Source organism: Thamnophis sirtalis, unplaced genomic scaffold, assembly GCF_051295495.1.
Source record: "Thamnophis sirtalis isolate CommonGarterSnake01/CBP01778 unplaced genomic scaffold, rThaSir2_p1.2 scaffold_18, whole genome shotgun sequence".
Classification (NCBI taxonomy): domain Eukaryota; kingdom Metazoa; phylum Chordata; class Lepidosauria; order Squamata; family Natricidae; genus Thamnophis; species Thamnophis sirtalis.
The window spans coordinates 2,202,769-2,223,778 of NW_028261398.1; the positions used below are offsets into that span (position 1 = coordinate 2,202,769).

Genomic DNA, 21,010 nt, shown 5'->3' on the forward strand with positions numbered 1-21,010 from the left:
TAACTTCGGTCGCTAAACAAATCATCGTTAAGTCGAGGACTGGCTGTGCCGGAAAGTTCCCTGCGAAGGAGATTGGGCCGGTCTCCTCCACCAGCTGCTCCCTTTGGGGGGACCTTGACGACAGGAATCAGGGAAAGGTATAAATATATAAATATAACACAAGCTCAGCGTCGGTTTTGAAAGGCATTTGGCGTGATTTAGATGGGGATATTCTGAGGAGCCTTGCAAAGCAGTGTTTCTCAACCTTGGCGACTTTAAGTCCTGTTGGACTTCAACTCCCAGAATCCCCCAGCCAGCGCAGCCGCGCTGGCTGGGGGACTCTGGGAGTTGAAGTCCAACAGGACTTAAAGTCGCCAAGGTTGAGAAACACCGTTGTAAAGGCCTTGAAAGGCTGTTTGGTCCAAGGCAAAATCATCGCTGCCATTTCAGAAGGTTCCTCTCCCAAGAATTACAATTATTTTAAAAATGTGAATCCCCGGGATCTACCAGGAGGCCTCTCCGCCCCTCAACGGCAGGACACCCCCCACCCCAGCTGAGCACCCTAATTGCAACCCCCATCAGATCTCCATCCACAAAGTCCGACCTTAAAGGCAAAACAAACCCCCTCCCCAAGCAAACCCACATTAGATTAAAAGGAAACGGCCGTCGGTTTAGTTCTATGAATAATGATGGTTTGCGGCCCCCAAATCCTTCTGTTATCAGCTCCTCTTTCCCATGATGTCATTTGATATCAGATGACCATCTCAAGTCAGTTTCAATGAAAATGGGAAGCTTACTAAGAAAAACCTGGCTGTTGAGCAGAAAAATCTGGGTGACTTTTTCTTTCTTTTTAACCAAAAAAAAAAGTGTCTGAAAAATGAACTGCAAAAAAACAAAAATTCTTCTTAGGACACCCCCCCCCCAAAAAAAAGATATTTTAAAGCGGCGTATCTCGCTTTGAAGACAGGTGGGATTCTGGGAGTTGAAGTCCACCCATGTTTCAAACTGGCTGCGTTTGAGTGAGGTCATTGCTCTACTGGTGAGTGATGGGTCCTGAAGCCAATCAGTAATTTGAGGGTGGGGTGGGTGAACAGTAAAGCCCTCTGCTTTGTATTGGGAGGGGGAGGCCCGGAGATTTAGGGAGGGGGGAAGGCCGAATGGAGACCCTCCCCAAAAGGAAATAGCCAGATCCAAGTTTTTGCACGTGCGAAAGTGCAAAAAATCACGCTGGGGACCCAAATGCTGCGTTTCTTGCTCGCCTCACCTGTCATAATCCTAAATCCCCCACCCCCAGCCACACCAAAGCTTGCTCAAACTGAGAGCTCACCTGAGCGACTCAGAGGAAACGTATTTACAACTCCTCTAAAACCACAGGGTTCTTTCAACAAAAAAGCCACCTGCTTCTTCAAAATCCCCCACCCCTCCTTCCAGATTTTGCTTGGGGATTGACCTGTTGAATGTCCAGCCAGCCCAAAGACCTCCAGAGGCTGACATGATGGCTCGGGGGGGGGGGGGGGGAGGAGGGCTAGGTCGCTCTTCCCTTGGACCACCAGCAGGCCCCCCCCCCAGGATGATCCCCCCCAAATCTTGTGCAGTTGGACCTCAAGGGAGACACCGAGTGTCGCTGTGAGATTGTGGGTCTGGGGGTTCCACGTGCCGGCGTGTAGCTTTGTAGAAAACGACATTCACGAAAGTTCCTTAGCCCGACTATGTCTGCAGATGCTGGTGAAGACGACAGAGTTAGCCCTTAGAATTTGGCACAGGTAACTTCCAGCAATTCCATCGGGAGGGACGGAGGGAGGGGTGATGCTGTCCTTATCACCCACACCCAACTCCTCAGTTCCTTGGGGGGGGGGGGCTTGCTACAAGGGAGGGAAAGGGAAAGGGAAAGAGGGGGAAGAGAAAGAGAAAGAAAAAGGGAGAGAAAAAGAAAGAGTGAAAGAAAGAAAGAAAAAGGGAGGGAGAGAAAGAGAATGAAAGAAAGAGGGAAAGAGAAAAAAAAGAGGGAGAGAAAAAGAAAGAGCAAACGAAAGAAAAAGGGAGGGAGGGAAAAAGAAAGAAAGAGAGAGAGAGAAAGAAAGAAAAGAAAGAAAGAAAAGAGAAAAAGAGAGAAAGAAAGAGAGAGAGGGGGGAAGGAAGAGCCCCTGCCCTTCCCCTCAGTTGGGGCCACAAAGGAGAGGGGAGGAGGAGGAGGGGGAAGCGCTGGCATGGAGAAGGGGAGGCAGGGGCCCCAGGGGGTCTCCCACCAAGCCCAGGAACCGTCTCAAACCCGAGAGACGCAGGCTGGCGCCAGGCCATTGCCCCCTCCTGCTGGGGAGCCACCTTCCCTGGCATTCAAGCCCCTCGGCTCCGCCGTGGGTCACACCGACGTCTCCGACTGCAGCCGCATGACAAACTTGTGCGACTTGGGGTCCACAAACTCCTCGGAGAGCTTGAAGAAGGGGATCTTCTTGGTGCTGACCACCAGGCTGAAGTCCTGGCGCTTCAGCACGAAGACCACGCCGTCCTTCAGCCCGTTGGTCACGGGCTCCTCGCTGACCAGAGTCCACTGCTTGGCCAGCCAGCGGTCCTTGTGGTACTGGATGGTGGGCCCTGCCGTCAGGTAGCGCTCCAGGAAGGCCTGCGAAGACAGACGGAGAGAAGGCAGGTCAGACGGACATTGAGCGCGGTGGACGAGAAGAAGAGGTTGCAATTCAAAGGGGTCGCGCTAAACCAAAGCCTATTACCGTATTTTTCAGACTATAAGATGCACCAAGATCTCTGTTTGAAGGTATGAAATGCAAGGACAATAATGAATATAAGTATACTTTCTGGGGGGGAAATAATGCTAATGTTAACTGAATATATATTGTAGAATGAAAATGAGGCCTTTAGTTATACTAGATGAAAAGTTTGAGACGGTAAATATTATTCAAAGATGTAAATGTTAAAACACCTGTAACCAAACGACATGCTCCATGTGATTATGGTTTTTCTTTTTGTGCTTTTTTTTTAATTCTATTTTATTGTTGGGTCTATTAAATATATAACAGAGAGATACGGGGTGTGTGGGGTGGGGGGGGGGAAATGTAGTTGGGATGGATTGCCACAGGTAGGGGAATAAGAAACGATACGAAATCCCATCTTTTAGCCAGTGCAAACTGGCAACTACCCGGAGGAGGGCCTTCTCTGTGGCTGCTCCGTCCCTTTGGAACGAACTCCCCGTGGAGATTCGGACCCTCACCACCCTCCAATCCTTCCGCGCTGCTGTAAAGATCTGGCTGTCCCGGCTGGCCTGGGGTTAAGATTATAGCCCCACTCGAATGGTGTGATTGTTGTGTTTTTTTCTCTTTTAATATGCTGTATTGTTTACTCTTTGTTGTTTCCCCCTCCCTTTTGAATTGTGAGCCGCCCTGAGTCCCCTTAGGGAAAAGGGCGGCATACAAATAAAGGCAAAAGTAAAAGTAAAAAGTAAGAAATTATAATCTATTGAATGAAACAATGAATGTATAAGAATGAGTGGCTATTGTGTTTTCCTCCCAACAATTTGGCCAGTGTTCCACCGCTCAGGCTGGGGGGTCAAATTTTACACCCCTCAGATAGGGTTCGTAACTTAGGAGTCCTCCTGGACCCACAGCTGACTTTCGACCATCATTTGTCAGCTGTGACCAGGGGGGCATTTGCCCAGGTTCGCCTGGTCCGCCAGTTACGACCCTACCTGAACCGGGAGGCTCTCACAACAGTCACTCGAGCCCTTGTGATCTCTAGGCTGGAATACTGCAATGTGCTCTGCATGGGGCTGCCCTTGAAGTGCATCCGGCGACTGCAGTTAGTCCAGAATGCAGCTGCGCGAGTAATAGTGGGCGCACCACGGTTCGCCCACATAACACCCATCCTCCGCGAGCTGCACTGGCTACCTGTTGATCTCCGGGTGCGCTTCAGGGTACTAATGACCACCTATAAAGCTCTCCATGGTAGTGGATCTGAGTACTTGAGAGACCGCCTCCTGCCGATTACCTCCCTCAGACCAATTAGATCGCACAGATTGGGCCTCCTCTGAATTCCATCCGCCAGTCAATGCCGACTGGCGACTACGCGGAGGAGAGCCTTTTCTGTAGCAGCTCCGACCCTTTGGAACGACCTCCCCGTCGAGATTCGTACCCTCACCACCGTACAGACCTTCCGCACAGCCTTCAAGAACTGGCTATCCCGTCAGGCCTGGGGATAAGTTCCTAATTTGCCCCACCCGAGTGTTGAATGTTGAATGCAAGTTGTGTTTTTATTGTCTTATTTTATTCACCTACTGTTTTTGTTTTTGTATTTGCAACCCCCCCACTTTGATTGTAAGCCGCCCTGAGTCCCCTCAGGGAAAAGGGCGGCCTATAAATTCCAATAAAATATGAAATAAAATACGAAATACGAATGATAAAGGTTAAAACACCTGTAATCAAACGACATACTGCATGGGATGATGGGGTTTTGTTTTCTTTTTTTGCTTTTTTATTTTCTGCCTTTCTTTTTCTATTGTTGTATGATTATGTTGTCTATGTAACAAAAATAAAATAAAAATTCTATTAAAAAAAAAAGACGCACCAAGATTTTGAAGAGGTAAATTTTAAAAAAAAGAAAAGATTTTGCACTCTGCAGGCCTCCCAAACCCTCTGCACGCCTCGTTTTTTGTGAAAAACGGGGCATGCAGAGGGTTTGGGAGGCCTGCAAAGGGCTCCTGGGGGTTGGGGGGGGGGCAAGGCAAAAACAAGCAAAAAAATCAGCCCGTTTTTCATGAAGACAGGCAGTTTTTTGTCCAAAAAAAGGGCATGCATAGCCTTTAGGAGTCTTGTAGTTTGCTCCTAGGGGCTGGGCTGGGCGGGGCAAAAATGAGCAAAAAACAGCCCATTTTTGGCTCGTTTCTGCCCTCCCCAGCCCCCAGGAGCACTCTGGAGCCCTCCCAAACTTTCTGCACATCCATTTTTGCGAAGGGGTGGGGTTTTGGGAGGCCAAAAATGCTGTATTCAGTGTATAAGATGCACCTAGATTTTCACCCTCTTGGGGGGGTCCGTCTTATACATCGAAAAATACGGTACTTCCTATTATATCCCCCCCAAAGATGTAGCTCAACAAACTTTTCGAGTTGATAAAAGTGCAGGTAAGTCCTCAATGTACGACTACGATGGAGCCCAACATTTCTGTGGCTAAGCGAGAGTTAATCTTGCCCCATTTTATCACCTTTCTTTTCACAGTTGTTAAGCGAATCACTGCATTGTTAAATCAGTAACGCAGCCATTAAAGCGAATCGGGCTTCCCCATTAACTTGGCTTCTCAGAAGGTCGCAAAAGGGGATCGCAGGAGCCCCGGGGCACTGCGACCGTCATAAATACGAGTCGGCTGCCAAGTGAATTTTGCCACGTGAATTTTGATCGCAATGGTCGTAAGTGTGAAAAACGGTCACAAGTCACTTGTTCAGTGCCGTTGTGTGGCTTTCTAATGGTCAGTAAATGAACTGTTGTGAGCTGAGGACCATTTGCAATAGTAACGCCAACAATAATACTTAAAATGAACCTGCTAAGATCTGGTTATCAAATTCACTTTTGAGATAAATATTATCCATTTAACTGTCTTCCGATTAGGTCCTTGGGCGCCCCCTGGTGGCGCTGTGGATTCTCTGCGCAGTGTTTCTCAACCTTGGCGACTTTAAGTCCTGTTGGACTTCAACTCCCAGAATTCCCCAGCCAGCGCAGCTGCGCTGGCTGGGGGATTCTGGGAGTTGAAGTCCACAGGACTTAAAGTCGCCAAGGTTGAGAAACACTGCTCTGGCGCCACTCAGCCTTGAGTTGATCTTAAGACAGCGTGAGAGTTAAACCTGATACTGGCTTTAAAGCCGACACGAAGTAAAACTATTTTAAAGTATTATTTGTGTGCTCCGTCTTGGCCTGGAATCAAATTTAATCAGATTTCTTCCAGAAAATTTCTTGCACAGAATCGCCTCGTAAAATGCGCAGAAGAATTCGGAAACCAGCCAAAATGTAGTAAAGTTACAAGCAACTTTCAACCACAATTGGGGGAGAAATTTTCACTTGCTAAGCGATGTGACCGCACCCAACTTTATGACCTTTTGGGGCATGGTCATTAAGTGGATTCAGCCCCCCCACCCCTCCCCAATTAACTCTGCTCGTCAGAAGAACCCTGGGAAGGTCCAAATGGCGATGGTGTGTTTGAGGGGACCCTGTGACAGTCGTTAAGTGAGGGGACTGGATGTAAGTCAAGGACGCCAGAAAAAAGCTTCAACTAAAACGCCAAAAATTTTGACTCCGCCACAGTTCCAAATTCAGGGCTGTTCAGCAGTCTATTCCGTTTGAACCTCCATGTTCAAGAGCATTCTACCTCAGACTATCAGAAAGCAGCTGAGCTGATTTGAATTCATTCCCCAAATAGGAAAAGCAGCTTCACTGGTGTGGACTGCATTTCCACGTCGTGCCGGACCCTGGGCCCCACCGCCTGGGCCTCACTGGCATTCTTCGGGCTGAATGGACAGGTGGGCAGCCAGAGAAGCCCCCTCCCCTTCCTATCATCTCCACCAGAACTTATCAAATAATCTTCTTTTTTGGGGGGGGGAAACCCTCTCCAAAGAGCAAAGGAAGAGGGAAGGAAGGAGAGAAGAAAGGAGGGAAGGAAGGAGGGAAGGAGAGAAGGAGGGAAGGAAGGAGGGAATGTAGGAGAGAAGGAAGGGGGGAAGGAAAGAGGAAAGGAAGGGGGAAAGGAAGGAGAGAAGGAGAAAAGAAAGGGAGGGAAGGAAGGAGGGAAGGAGAGAAGGAGGGAAGGGGAAGGAGGGAGGGAAGGAAGGGGAGTAGGAGAGAAGAAACGAGGGAAGGAAAGAGGGAGGGAGGGAAGAAGAAGTAGGACCGTTGTAAGATAAGATGGATCTATGGGATGTTAAAAAAGCAATCTTCAAGTATATTGTCAACAGTAGGAAAAATTGTTATAAATACATATTATTAATAACAGTTATGAGATCATATAATTGTGAATGTATATATGAAATTGATTTAAAAAAAAAAAAACCAAAGAGCAATCCCCAAGATCATCGGGACCACAAAATGGATTAACAGAGTTGGAAGGGACCTTGGAGGTCATCTAGTCCAACCCCTCCCCTCGCCTAAGCAGGAGACCCTACACCATTTCTGACAGAGGGCAGTTGAATCTTTTCTTGAAAGCCTCCAGGGATGAAGCTCCCACAACTTCCAAAGACAACTTCTGTTCCATGGGTGGATTGTTCTCCCAGTCAGGAAATCACTCCTTATTTCCAGGTTGAATCTCTCCTTGGTTAGTTTCCATCCATTCTTCCTTCTCTGGACCTTCTGGGGCTTTGGAGAATAGCCTCACGCTTCTCATAGAGCGGGAGATTTCTCCTTTCAGGCTTGAAAGATTCTGTTTAATGTCGCCTTCCATAAAGGTAGAAGTAGCTTAGCTGGGTGCGTTTCCTGCCTGGCCCACCTGGTAAGGCTGCCTCCTTCTTCCTGCAGAATCATCCCACCCCCCTCCCCCCCAGAGCAGAGGACCTGCGATGGAAGCCACCAGCTGCTCCCTGGAGTCCCGGTTCCCCCTCCCCTCCTCCCCTCCGCCTACCTTGGGCGTCATGTCGTGAGTGATGCAGAACTCCAGGTGCTGGAGGATGCTCTCCATCGTGTGGTAGGGCTGCTGTTTGGTGGTGCGCAGGTACTTCTGCATGGCTCGGGCCATGGAGGCGAAGATGGCCTGGGCGGCCTCCCTGGGGTCCATGATCTCCCGGGGATTCTTCTGGTCCTCCTCCTGGAGCCGCTTGATGTGTGTGAAGGCCTCTTCCACGGCCACCACCAACCTGGAAGGGCAGGGACCTCGTCACAGCAAGCCAAGCAGGATGGAGAAGAGGATGGGAACCCACCTTCAGCCCAGACTAAGCTGCCCACCATGACAGGCCCATTCACAGAATCCCCTCTGAAGTTTTGCCAGCAGAGGGAAGAAGGAAAAGGGGCCCAAGACAAGAAGAACGGGATAATCCCCTCAAGACTCTGAAACTATATGCTAAGACTGCATTACTATTATTCTGCTCATCCTTCCTAGTACCTATTTCCTCCCACTTATGGCTATGACCTTGTTGCTTGTATCTTTACGCTTTATATTGTTTTATTCAGTTTCCCAGTACGATTTTCACTGCTCAACGTATTTTTTCGGAGTATTAGACTCTCCAAAGTATAAGACGCACCTACCGTATTTTTCGGACTATAAGACGCACCTTTTTCCCCTCAAAAAAAGAGGCTGAAAATCTGGGTGCATCCTATACACGGAGTACAGCATTTTTGGCCTCCCAAAACCCGCCCCCTTCACCAAAATGGCCGTGCAGAGCCTTTAGCAGGCTTTCAGATAATTCCTGGGGGCTGGGGAGGGCAGAAAAGAGAGAACAACTGGCTGTTTTTTGCTCAATTTCCTCCCCCCAGCCCCCAGGAGCACCCTATAAGCCTCCTAAAGGCTATGCATGCAAGTTTTTTGACAATAAAGGGGGCATTTTTGCAAAAAATGGGCCATTTTTGCTTGTTTTAAGGGGGGGGACACCCCCAAGGAGCACTCTACAAGCCTAAAGGCTATTCGTGCCCCTTTTTTTGAAACAAAATGGGCTGTTTTTGGAAGGTCTGCAGAGTGCAAAACCTTTTTTAAAAAAAAAAATTGCCTCTTCAAAACCTTGGTACATCTTATACTCTGAAAAATATGAAAGCTTTTGGGGAGGAAACCAAGGGGGAAAAAATCTGGCTCTGCCTCCCAGCCATTTGCCTCCTTGCAACAAACAGCAAGTTTCACTTTCAGTTTAAGGGCCTCCTGATCATCAGCTGTTTCAGGCTGCAGGGATTCCTATAGCCTATTGCAGCCTCTGCAAGCCCCATTTTCCCGAGTTTGCTGCAAGGAGGTAAATTGCTGGAAGGCAGAGGCCAAAGGGTGGGGGCCGGTGGGTGGGGCTACATTCAGTGTATAAGACGCACCCAAATTTTCCTCTTTGGGGGTGGGAGGTGCGTCTTATACTCCGAAAAATACGGAATTTAGTAACCCATGGCTATCACTAAGTGTTAAATCTTTTGATTCTTGATGAATGTATTTTATTTCTGTTTTTAGGTATACCGAGAGCTTATGAAGCAAAGAGAAATTCCCTTGGCCAATGAAGAATTCTGTTCCATTCTGAAGAGGGGGGGAAGACAATCTTCCAACTTCACTCTCCAATTTGCTCCCCACCAGGAGTTTTAGCATTTTGACAAGGCAATGTGCATTTCTGCATTCTAATCTGCTTACCGGGTGCTTACGACTGTGATGCGCAAAGCACATTACAGCTCTCCTCGGCTTAAGGTTAATCCTATTACTGAGGACGGGAGCCTGCGTGAAGCTCGGAGGCGCCCGGGGGCCATTTCAGCCGAGGCTGGAGCTCTTTTCCAAATTGATAAAGAGAATATTTGCAGCTCGGCTTTGAACTGTAAGGTCCTTGCTGCTCTCTGTGGTTGGCTGGGTGGCTGGGCTTTTTGCAGGCGTTTTACTACCCAGTTAGGTAACATCATCAGTGCTAGAAGAGAGTGGGGTTTGTGGAGAGGAGGAGGAGAAGGAAGAAGAAAGGAGGAGGAGGAGGACAACTGTGGGGTCCTTGATGCTCTCTCTGAGCTTGGTGGTTTTCTTGCAGACATTTCTTGACCCAACGAGGTAACATCATCAGTGCTAGAAGGGAGGAGGGGTTGTGAAGAGGAGGAGGAGGAAGAAGAGGAAGGGAAAAAGGAGGAGGAGGAGGAGAATCAGGAAGAGGAGGAGGAAGGACTGTGGGGTCCTTGATGTTCTCTCTGAGCTTGGTGGTTTTCTTGCAGACGTTTCATGACCCAACTAGGTAACATCATCAGTGCTAGAAGAGTGTGGGGTTTGTGGAGAGGAAGAGGAGAAGGAAGAAGAAAGGAGGAGGAGGAGGACAACTGTGGGGTCCTTGATGCTCTCTCTGAGCTTGGTGGTTTTCTTGCATAACCCAACTAGGTAACATCATCAGTGCTAGAAGAGAGTACGGCTTGTGGAGAGGAGGAGGAGAAGGAAGAAGAAGAGAAGGAAGAAGAAAAGAGGAGGAAGGGAAGAGGAGAACTGTGAGGTCCTTGATGCTCTCTCTGAGCTTGGTGGTTTTCTTGCAGACGTTTCATGACCCAATGAGGTAACATCATCAGTGCTAGAAGGGAGTAGGGGTTGTGAAGAGGAGGAGGAGGAAGAAGAGGAAGGGAAAAAGGAGGAGGAGGAGGAGGAGAATCAGGAAGAGGAGGAGGAAGGACTGTGGGGTCCTTGGTGCTCTCTGAGCTTTGTTGTTTTCTTGCAGACGTTTCATGACCCAACTAGGTAACATCATCAGTGCTAGAAGAGAGTGGGGCTTGCGGACAGGAGGAGGAGAAGAAAGAAAAAGAGGAGAAGGAAGAAGAAAAGAGGAGGAAGGGAGGAATCCAATTCTAAAGCCGAAGCCAATTAGCACTTGGGGAGTCATTGGATAAGAGATGGGCGGCAAATAAATCCCATAAAGGGGAAACCAATTCGGCTGCTTCTTCCTTGAAATCGGAGCCGATCCGGGGATTTTTCTCCCAAACCAACTCAAGAATTCACACAATGACAAAAGGACCAATTTCAGCCGTCAGGAATTCCCACCCTCTGCGGGAACCTGGGGTGTTTTTTTCTCAGCTGGGAAACACACACACAGAGGCCCTTTGGAGGGGACCCACCTGGCTCTCCTCTTTCGCACCCGGCGCTCGTGTTCTGCTTCCTCGTAGTAGTACTCGTTGTGGCTGTTGTCCCGCCTCCGGGCAGCCGCGGCAATAACAGCCCGCGACTGGCTGGTGGAGTTGTTGGTTGTGTTTTCTGGAGGGAGGGAGGAGGGAGGGAGGAGTTATGGAGGCGCCTCTCAAAGCTCCTCAAACAGGGGGGATCATAGACACCCTCGTTCCAGCAGAGGGCTGGACTAGAAGACCTCCAAGGTCCCTTCCAGCCCTACGATTCTAAAACAGGAGTGTCCAAACTTGGGAACTTTAATACTTGTGGACTTCAACTCCCAGAATTCCCCAGCCCGCTTTGACTTATAACCATTAATTGAGATCAGAATTTCAGTCGCTGTACAATGCCGTTCATTCCTCAAGTCATTTTGTCAAGATTCTATTTTACGGCTGTCGTTAAGGGGTTCCCCCCCCCCCCACCGACTTAGCTCGCAGAAAGCATGATAACCATCGTAACTTTGAGGATGAGTCTGAAGTCACTTTTTCAGAGGTCGTCATAACTTCAAGCCATCGTTAAACAAGACTTTAGTCCCACAGAATATGGATAAATCCCAAGGTGAACCCCCCAAAATCCAGTCCATGTTAAATCTGGAAGGGGGTGGGGAGAGAGGACTTGGTGGCTGGGGGATTCTGGGAGTTGAAGTCCACAGGACTTAAAGTCGCCAAGGTTGAGAAACACTGTACTAACCACTGTACTAACACTTCATGTGATCTTGACCAAGAACCCGGCAATCAAGTTAGATCTGCAGAGCAGGAGGAAAGTAGATCCTCGTCTCCTGTGGACGGAGGACTGAATCCGCCGCTTCGGAAGGGGCTGCCAACGCTTACCTTCGCCAAGCGAGTAGACTTTGAAGCCAGACATTTTCTTAGTCAGAACGGACTTGGGCAGGTTGAGCAAAGCTGGATTATAGACGGGGAAATCGTGGTAATAATTCTCCAGGATCCACACAGCGACTCTCTGGATGCTGCAGAGAAGGAAGCGTTAGATCCAACTAAATGGGAGACGACAAGGGAACCGGAGCGATCACCGAGGGATCCTGTTACACAGCACAATAAGGCAGAATCTGGCTCATTTGCTTTTAGCATGACCAGTTTAATGTCCCTTGAGAGCATTTTAACAAACGGCATCCTTGTTTGGTGGCTGCAAAGCTTCAGATAGAAAGTCCCTACAGAAAGTGGTGAGGACAGCGGAGATTACAGGAAGCTTGCTTCCCCTCATTCAGGATACTGCTTATAAGTGCTATGTGCTTAGAGCTCAAAGCATCGCTAGAGACCCCACACCCCCACTGTAGGGTCTGTTTCTGTTTCTCCCCTCTGGGAGGAGGGGGTTTTGAAAGATTTCTGGCAGGACTTCCAGATTCTGTAACCACTTTGTTCCCTAGGCCGTGCTGTTGGGCAAACTCACAAGATTCGTTTTTCTCGGCGTGTACATGTATACATCCAAACTAGACTGTTGTTTCTCTGTGTCATGAAATATATGTGGGAGTATACCGTATTTTTCGGAGTACAAGACGGACCTTTTTCCCTCAAAAGAGGCTGAAAATCTGGGTGCGTCTTATACACTGAATACAGCATTTTTGGCCTATCAAAACCCCAGCCCTTCACTAAAATGACCATGCATAGCTTTTAGGATGCTTTCAGAGAGCTCCCGGGGGCTGGGGAGGGCAGAAATGAGTGAAAAACAGGCTATTCCCCCCCCCCCAGCACCCAGGAGCACCCTATAAGCCTCCTAAAGGCCCTTTTTTGTGCGGGAGGGGTTTGCCAAGTGCAAAAACCTTTTTTTTAAATTTGCCTCTTCAAAACATTGGTGCATCTTATCCTCCAGTGGGTCTTATACTCTGAAAAATACAGTACATAATTTTGTATTTATTTATTCTGCCATGTTTTTCTATAGTGCCTTTTGAAGGCGGTGAGCCTTTGAGAGCTGCACGCAGCAAAATTTTGTCTTTATGTCTGCTGATTAGTGGGCACTCAAAGTGACAATAAATTTATTCTAAGTCTTATTAGGGCTCACGGCTGGGCATGAGATTGGGGGGGGCACTTCAGCTTCTTCCCCAACAGTAACAAAAAAAGAAAGAAAGAAAATTCTGGATCGCAGACGTTGCGATACCGAAGACAACAGAAGGGAAACATTTACGAAGACCTGCAAAGACAGTCCTCAGGCTTACAGCCGCAATTCGGCCCAAAATGTATGTTGCTAAGTGAGAAATTCGTTAAGTGAGTTTTGCCCCATTTCACGACTCTTCTCGCCACCTTTGTCAAGCGGACGAGTGCAGTTCTTAAATGAACAACACAAAACTGTGAAGCCCACCTGGCTTCCCCACTGACTTGACTTGCCGGAAGGTCGCAAAAGTGGATCGAACGACTCCGGGGCCACTGCAACCGTCATAAATACGGGTCAGTTGCCAAGTATCCGATGTTAATCACGTGACTGTGGGGAATGCTGCAACGGCCGTCTTAAGTGTGGAAAAAAATGGCCGTAAGTCCCTTTTTCCAGTGCTATTGCAATGTGTCACTAAATGAACTGTTGTAAGTTGAGGACCGTAATTTTTGGAGTATAAGACACACCAAGATTTTGAAGACGTAAATTTTTTTAAAAAAAGGTTTTGCACTCTGCAAGGCCCATTTTTTGCCAAAAAAACAGGGCATGCATAGGCTTTGGGAGACTTATACAATGCTCCTGGGGGCTGGTGGGGCAAAAACGAGCAAAAAACAGCTAATTTCTGCCCTCCCCAGCCCCCAGGAGCACTTTGGAAGCCTCCTAAAGGCTATGCACATCCATTTTTGTGAAGGGGGAGGGGTTTCAGGAGGCACAAAATGCTTCAGTGTATAAGACGCATCCAAGATTTTCACCCTCTTTTGCGGGGGGGGGGGGGGGGAAGGTGCATCTTATACTCCGAAAAATACGGTACCTGTAGAACTAGAATGACTGTGGCTCAGGGACCAACGGCATCGACATCCCCCCAGTCCATTGCAAAAGGCAGCTCCCATCCTGTGACGAGGCTTCAACGCCACCGAATAGCCGCCCCTGCCCATCCTTGACCGCGCGGAGATGCCGCCAAGCCCCTCTGACCCTCTGCTGCCCTTACCTGAGGTGCCCCACGTTGTAGAAGCGGCTGGCCCCGTCGGTGGAGCGCACCACCTTGAGGGTGAAGTGGGGCTGGAGCTGGCGCAGCTCCAGCAAGACTACAGCCAAGTAGTGGACGAAGAGCAGGGCGTCCACCAGCGAGACGGCGTACTGGACGATGCCCTGGTAGTTGGTGTCGCGGGAATCCAGGATGCGGACGCCGTAGAAGAGCCAGTAGGAGGCCACCAGGAGGAAGACCAGCACCATCAGGAGGGCCCGGAAGACGAAGATGCGGGGCAGGAAGGCCTTGGGGCGGCGGAAGAAGAGGGCCCAGCTGCCCAGCAGGAGGATCAGCAGCTTGAAGGCCACCGAGATGAAGAGGCCCTCGCAGGGGGTCCCGCAGGGGCTCAGCTGCTCCCCCCACAGCAACTGGGGCAGCAGCATGAAGGCGATGGGGGTCAGGAAGGAGAGCAGGGCCAGGGCCCCCGCCAGCGAGACCCCCAGGTGGCGGGAGCAGTCCAGGTGGGCGCTGTCCTCCATGTCCTTGGTGATGCGCGTGATGTCATCGTGGGAAATGCTGTGCTCCGATGTGCCGGTCACCACCGTGGTCGTCTCGCCCCAGTTGTCGTCCTGGCGGGAAACAAAAGCAACGTTGGGGGGGGGGTCAAAGGGGAGCGGAGGCAGCCGTCTTCCGGTCAGGAGAGCTGTCCCGGGCGGCTGCAAAGGATCTTGTCTACAGCCCCACGCAGGGACCCCAGCTGGACAGGGAGCAGCCCTGCAGCCTCTCCGGTCGGCCTCTGGCCCCTCCCGGTGGATGATGGAGAGATGAGAGAATAGATAGGTGGATGGATAGATGAACGGCCTGGATGGGGAAATTGGATGGATGGATGGATGGATGGAGAAATTGGATAGATGATGGATGGATGGATGGATGGATGGATGGATGGATGGATGGATGGATGGATCGATCGATCGATCGATGGATTGGATGGATGATGAATGGAGAAATTGAATAGATGGATGGTGGGTGGACGGATAGATGGATAGATGGAGAAAGTGAATGGATGGATGGATGTATAGGAGAAATTGGATAGATGGATGGATGGAGAAAGTGGATAGATGGATTGGATGGAGAAAGAGGATGGATAGATGGAGAAATTGGATAGATGGATGGATGGATAGGAGAAATTGGATAGATGGATGGATGGAGAAAGTGGATGGATGGATAGGAGAAATTGGATGGCTGGATGGAGAAATTGGATAGATGGATGATGGATGGATGGATGGATGGATGGATGGATGGAGAAATTGGATGAATGGAGAAATTGAATAGATGGATGATGGATGGACGGATAGACGGATAGATGGAGAAATTGGATGGATGGATGGATGGATGGAGAAAGTGGATGGATGGATAGGAGAAATTGGATGAATGGAGAAATTGAATAGATGGATGGTGGGTGGACGGATAGATGGATGGATGGATAAAGTGGATGGATGGATGTATAGGAGAAATTGGATAGATGGATGGATGGATGGGAGAAATTGGATAGATGGATGGATGGAGAAAGTGGATGGATGGATGGGAGAAATTGGATAGATGGATGGATGGAGAAAGTGGATGGATGGATAGGAGAAATTGGATGGATGGATGGATGGATGGATGGATGGATGGAGAAAATGGATGGATGCTTGGATGGACTCTTCCCCACTCACCCTTTCGTCCCCTCGGGTCGACTCGTTGTCCAGCAGGGGCTCTCCGGGAGCCTGGATGGTGACCGACTTGTCTCCCCGGCTCCCATCTCGACTCTTGGAGCGATGCCGCTCTCGGCGGTCTCTGTGGGGCAAGAGAGGGTCCCGGGAGTTAGGGGGGGGGGCAGCTCAGGTCACAAGCATCGCAACACCCACCTTCTCCCTAACCAGCTCCTCCTTCCAGCTGCTGGTTGTGGAAGAAAATGGAGGATCTCGCACACAGGCAGTCCTCGACATACGACAGTTTGTTTAGTGACTCTTCAAAGTTACAACGGCACCGAAGGAGGTGGCTTTTTCACAGTTAACGACCATTGCAGCATCCGCATGGTCACAAGATCCAAATTTGGACGCTTGGCAAGTAACCCATAGTTATGACGGTCGTAGTGTCCCGGGGTTACGTGATCCCCTTTTGCAACCTTCGGACAAGCAAATTAAATGGGGAAGCCTGATTCACTTAACGACCGTGTTATTCAACTTAACAGCTGCAATGATTCACTTAGCAACTGTTGCAAAAAAAAGGTTATAAAATGGGGCAGAACTCACTTAGCAAGTGTCTCGCTTAGCAACAGAAATTTAAGGCTCAGTTGTGGTTGTAAGTCGAGGACTACCTGACGTCCTAATTTACAGCCTCTGCCAGGGGTTTTTTTCCTTTTCTCCTTTTCACCACCAGATAGCAAAATGTTATCCACAAGGGTCTTTAAAAGGGGGGCTTGAGGCCAAAGCATTCGAATCCAGGACAAGCGGGGATTCCCCAAGGGGGTCCCTAAAATGCAGAGCCATGGAATTGGCAAATCACCGTTAAGCTTCACACCAGATCCAGCCATAAATCACAGGTTTCAACTCAACTTTTGGAAGGGAAGATTCCCAAATATAATATGTCGCTTGGCTGGAATCTTTGCTGCAGACAAGACCAAAGGCTTCAGAGCCACAATCAGTTGCCCAGCACAGCACAAAGAAGCCACAACTTTTGCTCTGCAACCATGTTTCTCAATCTCAACAACTTTGAAGATGTGGGACTTCAAATGTGGACCAGCAGGCAGGGGAACTGTGGGAACGGAATTATTTTAAAGTTGGGGAGATTGCAAAACACGCCTTAAAATCTTAAATTCTAGGCTTCTTCCGTTTACCCCCCACAAAAATTAGCTGAGCCTAGGAGAGTCTCCTGGTGACCTGTGGGAAATGGGGGAAAATTCCAAGCAGGATTACCATGTTTTTCGGACTATAAAACCAGTGTACAACTCAAGAATGGAAAGTTACAAACTTAGCCAAGATGGCTAAAATATCGGCATATCTTAAAGATCATTCAAATGAGAGATATAAACGAGACTGGAAAAAATGGATTGACTATATACAAAATATATACGGGACCAAGAAATTCCAGTTAGCCTATGCTTAAGATCAGAAATGATTTAAATTGTTTAAAGTTAGCTCAGCAAGAAGAAGCTAAGAACAATGTAGAGATGTTATTAATTTCTTTATTTCTTTTTTCTCAATAGATTTTAGACTGTGTTTGTTAAAAATCCATACCGTGTACGGGTTCTGGGAAGTCAGGGGGGGGAAGGAGGAGGGGGGTTGGGGGGGAGGGTGGAGGGAGGGAGGGGTATACATTAGGCTAGACAAGAATTTGGTGGTAAACTAGAACTATTTTGACACACAAAAATTGTACTCCGATGTCTTACTGATTGAGGGATGATGAAATGTTTGTTTTAAAAGAAATAAAACTTTTGAACCCAAAAACCAGTGTATAAGACGCACCAAGATTTCAAAGAGGTAAGTAAGAATTCAAAAGTTTTTGTCCTCCCTGGCCCCCAGGGGCACTCTGCAGGCTTCAGCAGGGCTGGGGGAAGGCAAAAACGCCTGTTTTGGGGCAGAAAACAGGCTGTTCTTCTCAAAAACAGGGGCATTTTTGCCTTCCCCCAGCCCTGCTGATGCTTGCTGAGTGCTTATGGGGGCTGGGGGAAGGCAAATGTGCCTCCGTTTTTGCAAAAAAACGGCCCCTTTTTGGCTTGCTTTTCGCAAAAATGGGATGCGGGGACGGGGCTTCAGGAGGCAAAAAAATAGCTATATTCGATGTATAAGACGCACCAACATTTCCACGCTCTTTTAGGGGTGGGGAAAGGTGCGTCTTATACTCCGAAAAATACTGTAAATTATGCTGTCCCTTTGCAGGCCACCAAATCCAGACTGCAGCATTCCAGTCCACCACTAGGTGGCAACACAGACTTCCAGTTCTCCCGGCATCCAAAACTCTGAACCCAGATGTGATTATTGCCCCGCCCGTGAAGCTGTTTGCCTTTCTGGCGTTAGCAAACAACACCCACAAAGGAGAATATTTGTAGCTTCGGGTTGAAAGGATCTCTGGTGCTCTCTGAGGCCTGGCGATTTTCTTGCAGACATTTTCATGAACCCAACCAGATAACATCACCAACTGGCCCTGATGGGGTTGCCTAGCTGGGTCATGAAACGTCTGTAAGGAAAGAAGCAAGCAGAGAGATCACGAAGGAGTCCTTGCAGCAAACAATATTTCACAGAATAATGGCTAGATTAGTGATGGCTAAATAGCGGGGCACAGAAGATCCGAGGTGGCGCAGTGGTTAGAGTGCAGTACTGCAGGCCACTTCAGCTGACTGTTAGCTGCAGTTCAGCGGTTCAAATCTCACCGGCTCAAGGTTGACTCAGCCTTCCATCCTTCCGAGGTGGGTGAAATGAGGACCCAGACTGTGGGGGGCGATATGCTGACTCTGTAAACCGCTTAGAGAGGGCTGAAAGCCCTATGAAGCGGTATATAAGTCTAACTGCTATTGCTATAGAATTGGGATATTCAAAGAAATGAGTGGCATAATGAAAAGATAGATAAGATAGATAGATAAATAGGTAGGTGATGGATGGATGAATAGATGATGAATGGATAGATAGATTATCTACCTATCCATCCACCACCTACCTATTATCTATCTACCAATTACCTACCCTCCTATCTCAATGTATCTTATTCATCTCATAGAACAGTGTTTCTCAACCTTGGTGACTTTAAGTCCTGTGGACTTCAACTCCCAGAATCCCCCAGCCAGCTTTGCTGGCTGGGGGATTCTGGGAGTTGAAGTCCAACAGGACTTAAAGTCGCCAAGGTTGAGAAACACTGTCATAGAATCATAGGGCAGAAGGGAACCTTAGAGGTCTTCTAGTCCAACCCCCTGCTCAAGTAGGAGACCCAACACCATTTCAGACATGTGCCTGGTCCAATCCCTTCTTAAAAACCCCCAGTGATGGAGCACCCACAACCTCCGGAGGCATCCCACTGGATATCCTCTCTGTCCGTCTTTGGTCCCTTGCTCAACCTTCTACCAAGGCTCTCCAGATCTTCCCCGTGGCCCCTCCTCCACCTGCCCCAAACTCAACCCGTCTGGCCGGCTCACCTGGGCTTCCGGGAGCTGCGCGAGTGCCCCGATTTATAAGAGTACCCTGAATATTGCGATTCGTTGTCCATGTTGTCCGAACGCCGACCCTTGTAGCGATCCACGTTGATGGACTTGGATCTGGCGGGCCCTGGGACAGCCACCAAGGCAGCCGCAGCCTCCTTCAGAGTCGGCTTCTTTAGGCCGAGGGGCACCTTCAGAAAGTCAACTTTCACCTTGAAGGACTCTATTTTGATCGGCTGGCTGGGCACAACCTAGAAGAAAAGAGGCGCACCTGTGTGGGAGGAAGACACAACAGGTTAGTCCCACTCATCCTAGCCACCAAAAAGCCCACCTGGAGCACACAGGACAACTTAAGGGGAGAAGAAGCTGAGGGACTAGGAGGCTCTCTGTGGAGGACCTAATTAATTTACAAGCCTCGAGACAAAGTTCAAAAGAAATCCAGTCATTTATTAGGAGCAACATTTTGGCATTTTCGGCTGCGGAGCCAAATCTGATTTCCGGTTAATGGTGTCTGACCTTTACCCCTGTGTCTCCCCTCCCTTCAGTCTGTGTCATAAATCACATCCACCAACGAGGTGTTGCAGCAGGCTGTGAACTTTCGTGCCTCACACAGCCTGCTGTAGAAATCTGAGTTTGAGTTTGAGTACTTTATTTATATGCTGCCCTTTTCCCTGGGGGGACTCAGGGCGGCTTACAACTCGAAGGGAGGGGAAACAAACAAATTAACACCTGACAGTACATCATTAAAAGCACAACATTCATACAATTCGGGTGGGTTACGGTCTTTAACCCCAGGCCTGACGGGATAGCCAGATTTTGAAGGCTGTGCGGAAGGTCTGGAGGGTGGTGAGGGTACGAATCTCCACGGGGAGATCGTTCCATAGGGTCGGAGCTACCACCGAGAAGGCTCTCCTCCACGTGGTTGCCAGTCGACATTGACCGGCAGATGGAACTCGGAGGAGGCCTAATCTATGAGATCTAATTGGTTGAATGGAGGTGATTGGCAGTAGGCGGTCTCTCAAGTATCCAGATCCACTACCATGTAGGGCTTTGTAGGTGACAAGTAGCACCTTGAAGCGTATCCGGAGATCGACAGGTAGCCAGTGCAGCTCGCGGAGGATAGGTGTTATGTGGGTGAAGCGAAGTGCACCCACAATCGCTCGCACGGCCGCATTCTGGACTAGCTGAAGTCGCCGAATACTCTTCAAGGGCAGCCCCATGTAGAGCACATTGCAGTACTCCAGCCTAGAGGTCACCAGGGCACGAGTGACTGTTGTGAGAGCCTCCCGGTTCAGGTAGAGATCCGACTCTGGTAGAAGGCATGCATGGAATTCTCCCTCCCTTCAATGTCAACTTGATAATAGTCATGGAAACGCTTTACAAGTTGACAGTACGTTGATTTGGGGTTGCCAGTAGAGCAGGGCTCTCCAACCTTGGCAACAGCACGACATGCAGACTTAAGTTGTCAAGGTTGGACAATCCCTGAAATAGAACATCAGCTGCTGAAGAAAGTGAAGCTGAAATCTTCTGCCCTGACAAACTAGCGTTCTGCATGCAGGGATGTCTAATTTATTTGAATTTACTATATTTTTCGGACTATAAGATGCACTGGTGTATAAGACGCACCAAGATTTTGAAGAGGTAAGAAAGAAAAGCTTTTGTCCTCCCCGGCCCCCAGGGGCACACCGCAGGCTTCAGCAGGGCTGGGGGAAGTCAAAAACTCCCCCATTTTGGTGAAAAATGGGAAGAAAACAGGCCATTTTTCACCAAAACGGGGGCATTTTTCCCTTCCCCCAGCCCTGCTGAAGACTGAAGGGGGCTTCTGAGGTGTTGGGGAAAGCAAAAATACTTCTGTTTTTGCTAAAAATGGCCCATTTTCACAAAAATGGGATTTGGGAGGCCAAAAGTGGCTGTATTCGGTGAATAAGAGGCACCAACATTTCCACGCTCTTTTACTGGGGGGGGGGGGACGGGACGGGACGTCTTATATCCTGAAAAATACGCTATATTTCCGC

The 21,010-nt window shown here is 49.0% G+C and overlaps 1 protein-coding gene across 3 annotated transcripts in view; it reads right to left on the reverse strand.

The window, feature by feature from the left end:
* Positions 1 to 357: 357 nt before the first annotated feature.
* VANGL2 (VANGL planar cell polarity protein 2) overlaps positions 358 to 21,010 on the reverse strand; it is a 48,788-nt gene continuing 28,135 nt past the window's right edge. For all 3 annotated transcript variants that reach the window (XM_087702956.1, XM_087702955.1, XM_087702957.1), the window contains 7 exons: positions 18,993 to 19,266; positions 15,541 to 15,661; positions 13,847 to 14,454; positions 11,586 to 11,722; positions 10,710 to 10,845; positions 7,582 to 7,813; positions 358 to 2,599 (listed from right to left, as the gene is read on the reverse strand). In XM_087702956.1, coding sequence (XP_087559082.1) covers positions 2,339 to 2,599; positions 7,582 to 7,813; positions 10,710 to 10,845; positions 11,586 to 11,722; positions 13,847 to 14,454; positions 15,541 to 15,661; positions 18,993 to 19,063 — 1,566 coding nt within the window. In that variant the 5' untranslated portion in view covers positions 19,064 to 19,266 and the 3' untranslated portion in view covers positions 358 to 2,338. The remainder of the gene's footprint in view (positions 2,600 to 7,581; positions 7,814 to 10,709; positions 10,846 to 11,585; positions 11,723 to 13,846; positions 14,455 to 15,540; positions 15,662 to 18,992; positions 19,267 to 21,010) is intronic.